Below are 6,000 nucleotides of genomic sequence, written 5' to 3' on the forward strand. Positions count from 1 at the left end.
TTCGCTTTATATATCTAGGTGCTCTGGTGTTTGAGTGCATACATATTTACAATTATACACATATTACAATTATATTTCTTGCTGAATTGAACCCTTTATTATTACATAATACTCTTGTTTGTCAATTTTTATGGTTTTTAACTTGAACTCTGTTTTGTCTGATACAAGTATAGCTATCCCTGCTCACTTTGGGCTTCCATTTGCATAGAATATCTTTTTCCATCTCTTTATTATCAGTCTATGTGTTTCTATACCGGTAAAGTGAGTTTCTTTTAGATAAAATATAGTTGGGTCTTATTTTTTAATCCACTCAGTAAGTCTATATCCTTCATGGGGTATTTAATCTATTAACATTCAAAGTTATTATTGGTAGGTGAGGAGTTACTTCCAACGTTTTATTGTTTTCTGGTTGTTTTGTATATGTTTTATTCCTTTCTTCCTGTTTACTTTTGAAGTTGGATAGTTTTCTGTAGTGATAAGGTTTCATTCCTTTCTCTTTCTCCTTTATGTATTGACTCTAACAGTGACTTTTAAAGTTTTGCATGTTTTCATGATGGTGGTTATCATCTTTTTACTTCCAGATGTAAGACTCCCTTGGGCATTTCTTGTAATGTTGGTCTAGTGGTGATGAATTATCTTGGTTTTTGTTTATCTATGACAGATTTTATGTCTTCTTCATTTGTAAAGGATAGCTGTGCTGGCTATAATATTCTTGGCTGAAAGATTTTTTTCTTTCAGAACTTTGAATGTATCATCCCATTCTCTTCTAGCCTAAGGTTTCCACTGGGAAATCAGCTGTTAGTCTAATGGGGATTCCATTATAAGTGTGTTACTTTTCTTTTGCTATTTTAAAAAATCTTTGTCTTTTGATTTTTCACAATTTGACTATAATGTCTGGGTTGAATGTATTTGGGGTTCTTTGATCTTCCTGGAACTAGATGTCTAGCTCTCTCTCAAGAGTTAGGAAGTTTTATGCTATTTTATTAAATATGTTTTCCTCATATTTTCTCTACACTTTTCCTTCTGGAATGCCCATAATATGAATATTTGATCAAATTAATGGTGTCCCATAAATCCTGTAGGCCTTTTTCATTCTTTTTTATCCTTTTTTGCCTGTCTGTGTTATTTCAAAAGACTTGTCTTCAAGTTCAGAAATTATTTCTTCTGCTTGTTCTTGTCTGTAAAGCCATTGATTGTATTTTTTCATTTCATCCATTGAACTGTTTAGCTTTTAGGGCTTCTGTTTGGTTATTTTTATGATATCTGTATCTTTACTGAATTTCTCTTTCACCTGATTTCATTGACTTGTCTATCTGTATTACCTTACATCTCACTGAGTTTCCTTAAGATTATTCTTTTTTCTGTCACATCATATGTTTATGATTGGGTTCTATTACTGGATAATTATTATTTCCCTTTGTAGGTGACATGTTTTCTTGCATTTTCATGGTTGCTGTGTTTCTAAATTGATTTCTATGCATCTGGTGAAAAAGTCACCTTTTCCAATTTTATGGAGTAGGTTTACTTGTATGAATTAATTTGTATGAATGGGTCTTGGATGTCAGCTCATTGGGGTATACCGGCCTTGGTTCTACATGGATGCAGTAAGTGTAGTCTCCATGTAGTTTATTCAGCTGTGATCCACACTAGTAACATTTGCAAGTTACTCAGTGGCCTAGGTTAAGGAAGTTTGTAGTGATGGTGGTGCAGCCTTGCCAGGGGTGGGCTCACTGGGCTGTTTCTCAGGGTAAGGGTGTGTGCAGGCATACAGTGGGTCAGAAAACTTGGAGTATGGCTTTATGCCGCTGGCCATGGTGCCATCACTCTAGCCAGGAGCATGGGGATGCAGTTGCTCAACCAGGGCATGACTTCCAGATGTGCTTTGCAGGACAGTTTCTCAGGCCCAGGATGCAGGCACACAGCTGTTTGCCTGGCCTGGAAGCATGCACTCCAGGAGTGGCCTGAAGGGCTGTTTCCCATAACTGGTATGTGGGTACACAGCTGCTCATCTGGCCTGGGGGCAGTCTGCTGGGGGAAACTCATGGGCCAAATATATAGGTGCATAGCTGCTAAGCTGGACTGAAGGTATCTTTGCCAGGGCTGGCCAAGAGGGGTGTTTCTCAGGCCTGGGATACAGTCAAATGACTTCTCAGCTGTCCTAGATGTGTGTCTGCTGGGGGTAGTCCATAGAGCTATTCTAGCTCAGGATGTGGGCACACTGCTGCTCAGCTGGCCTGGGTGGTGCCTGCCAGGGGAAGCCCTGGGGACTGCTTCTATGAGCCAGGATGTGGACACGAGGCTGCTCAGCTGGCGTAAGGGCATGTCTTCTGGGAGTAGCCCATGGAGCTCTTTCTTAGGTCCAGGACATGGGCATTCATGGCTGATTGGCTGGTCTGGAGGTGCATCTGCTGGGAATGGATACAGGAGTATTTCTCAGGCTCATCCAAGGTTGCACAGCTGCTTAGTTGGCCTGGGAGTGTTTCTGTGGGGGGTGGCCTAAAGGGCTCTTCCTCAAGCTGGGACATAGGTGTGTGGCTGCTTAGTTGGCCTGAGTAAGCTCCCAGGGTTGCTTCTCGGCCCTGAGACTTGGGCATACACAGTTGCTTGTCTCTCAGGTCTGAGACACAGGTGCAAGGCCCACTTGGTGGTGTGCCTGCTGGGGGCAGCCTGTGGGACTGTTTCTCAGGCCCTTATTAAAAGCAGAGGGCTACTGGGCACGCCAGGAGCATGTCTGTGGTTGATAGGGCCCACAAGGCTGTTTCTCAGGTCCTGAGCATGGGCTCATAGTCACTCTGTTGACCTGCGGGTGTATCAGCTGCTCAGAGGCTTAGGGGCCTCTCCCACTTGGGAGAGGGCATGTAGTGGTTTGGCTGTCTTAAGAGTGAATTTACCCTGGATGGGACTGCAGATTATTCCTCTGTCTGGAAGTGTGGTGGTGGGGGTTGATTTCCCTACTCTGCATTACTTGAGTTACAGCCAGTCCTGGGACCAACCTCCACACAGCTGGGATTGTGGCTTTAACCCACCCATGTGGGCTTGGTGTACTGAAGATAAAGCTCCAGTGCTGGAGAGGCGCAGTGGCTACTGGCCCCCAGAGGAGGGCACACTCAAGAGATGACTCTGTTCTCAAGATGGTGCTGTGTTGCTGCAGCTTAAGTCTCTGGGGGTGGGAAGTCTTCACCTTGTACTCCTAGTCCAGGACATGCAGCTGTGTCAATTCTTGGCAATACTCCAAACTGGCCTGAGGGCTTGCAAAGACTGTGAGATTCTCTTCTTGTAAAGACTTTGTGTTTGTGATGGCAGTGGGGCTGGTGGGGATCTTCTGCCTACCTTCACCCTGCAATGAGAAGTCCCTCCTGTCTCTGGGCCAATTCAATCCAGATGGGGCAGAAGCGGCTGCACAGGCTGAGTGCTTCCGTACTATGGCAACTTTCAGTCACCACAGATGTGTCTCCACTCCTTTGCTGCACTCCAGGACTATCCCTTTGATACTCTAATCAAATCTTAGATGTGTATTTCTTGCCTCGGTTCTTTCTTGTAGGGGAGATGAGCACCAGACATCTCTAGTCACCCATCTTGCTTGATTTAGCATAATTCGTAAGGGCCCCAGGACTTTCAGAATAGTCAATGATTGTTGGCTTCAACTTAAAGTCACCAGCTTCATTAGCCCCTAACAAGAGAATTGGCCTGTGCTTTGAAGATTTGAAACCATGCATTGACTTCTCCTCTCTAAATATAAAAGTCCTAGATGGCATCTTCTTCCAATAAAAGGCTATCTTGTCTACATTGAAAATGTGTTGTTTAGTTTGGCCACATTCATCAGTTATCTCACCTAGATCTTCTGGATAACTTGCTGCTGCTTCTGCATCGGCACTGGCTGTTTACCTTGCACTTCTATGTGATGGAGATGGCTTCTTTCCTTAAACCTCATGAACAAACCTTTTAGTGTCAAGCTTTTCTTCTGCGGCTTCCTTACCTCTCCCAGGCTTCACTGAATCAAAGAGAGTGAGGGCCTTGTCCTGGATTACGCTTTGGCTTAAGGGAATGCTGTGGCTGGTTTGATCCTTTATCCAGACCACTACAACATTCTCCATATTAGCAATCAGACTGTTTTGCTTTCTCAACATTTGTATGTTCACTGGAGTAGCAGTCTTAATTTTCTTCAAGAAGTTTTTTGGCTTTTCTGTTTTGTTTTGTTTTTGTTTTTGTTTTACATTCACAACTTGGCTGAAGTGGTGCAAGAAGTCTAGCCTTCCTCACAATCATTTCTAGCTTTTGGTTTAAAGTGAGAGACATGTGACTCTTCCCTTCACTAGGACACTCAGAGACCATCATAGGCTTATTAAATGGCCTACTTTCAGTATTGTTGTGTCTCAGGGAATAGGGAGGCCCAAGGAGAAGGAGAGAGATGGGGGAATGGCTAGTCAGTGGAGCAGTCACAACACACATGTCATTGATTAGGCTTGTCATCTTAATATGGACATGGTTCGTGTTGCCCCAAAACAATTACAATAGTAACATCAAAGATCACTGATCACAGATCACCATAACAGATATGATAATAAAAAGTTTGGAATATTGCAAGAATTATTAAAATGTGACAAGAGACACAAAGTGAGAACACGCTGTTGGAAAAATAAAACCAGGAGACTTGCTCAATGTAGGGTTGCTACAAACCTTCAGTTTACAAAAAAGTAATATCTGAGGGGCAATAAAATAAAGCACAATAAAACAAGATATACCTGCATATACACACACATATATGTATATATAAACTATATATGTGTATATATACATATATATGCTAAAGGATATATACATATATGTTTACATATATATACACACACATGCTCATATATATATTAAAGGATATATATATGACTACTGATGTTATTAATTTGGGTCAGTGCTAAAGAATATATCTATATATAGATATGTATATATAGATATATATACACACATTTAAATATGCACATATGTAGACATGTATATAGATATGTGTATCTATATACATATGTAGACATATGTATATAGATATATGTATATCTATATACACACAAATACATATTTATATATCTATATATATTACATATATAGCTAAAAGATATATCTGTATATATACACACACACACATACATGTGTGTTGTGTGTGTGTGTAGATAGATCCTTTAGCACTGACCCAAATTAATAATGTCAGTAGTTTTCAATGACACCACCATTGAAAGGTGAGTTATATCAAATATATATCAAATTAGTGAAAGACTACTGATGTCATTTTATCCGGGCCAGTGCTAACGATTAAAAATGTACACTTCAGGTCAAGTGACTTCAGAGACATACTTTTCTGGTTGAAATTATGTACAATTGCTCTACATTTATAAACTGGCTGAACTCTGAAAATGTATATGTCAATGATTTGGAATCTACTATTAATATATCATTTTTTCCTAGAAGAAAACCTTATATTATGTAAAGGTGCTCTTGGGCCTTAAAAAACAAACTAATGAATCACAATTTAAGTGCAGTTCTTTATTACTTCATTTGTGAGTGAATTTTACCAATCTTAATATATGCCTCTCTTCTTTCTCTCCGTATTTTGAAATCTCACCCATCATTGATGACTCTACCACACATTACTCTTTTTAATTCAATGAGGTAATAGCTAAAGGATTAAAAATGAACATAGCAAGACTCCACATGTTATCCTAGACTTAATTTTCTGATACAAATTAGTAATAATTATTCTCCAATTTATAATCTAGTTCCCCTGAAAAATGGACATTAATCAGTTATTTATTTGAAACATGGTATTTAATTTTTCTCTGGAAATGAGGTTTTAGATGTTTGTAATGAAATTTTTTGGCCTGTGAAAAAAACTTAATGAATCAAGTTTACATACATTTCTTTACTCCTAAACCTAATCCCCAAGTTACTGTTTCTGGCAAAATTTACGTAAAATCAACTTTAGTTTGTAAACACCCACCTTGCTCGCCCTTGTAA

At 39.8% G+C, this 6,000-nt stretch overlaps 1 protein-coding gene across 1 annotated transcript in view; it reads right to left on the minus strand.

Annotated features, from left to right (window-relative positions):
- LOC129530571 (putative tyrosine-protein phosphatase TPTE) overlaps window positions 1-1,813 on the minus strand; it is a 30,610-nt gene extending 28,797 nt beyond the window's left edge. The window contains exon 1 of the mRNA XM_063702796.1: window positions 1,732-1,813. Within this exon, the coding sequence (XP_063558866.1) occupies window positions 1,732-1,813 (82 nt within the window). The remainder of the gene's footprint in view (window positions 1-1,731) is intronic.
- Between the last annotated feature and the right edge of the window lie 4,187 nt (window positions 1,814-6,000).

This window comes from Gorilla gorilla, chromosome 22, assembly GCF_029281585.2.
Source record: "Gorilla gorilla gorilla isolate KB3781 chromosome 22, NHGRI_mGorGor1-v2.1_pri, whole genome shotgun sequence".
Taxonomy (NCBI): Eukaryota; Metazoa; Chordata; class Mammalia; order Primates; family Hominidae; genus Gorilla; species Gorilla gorilla.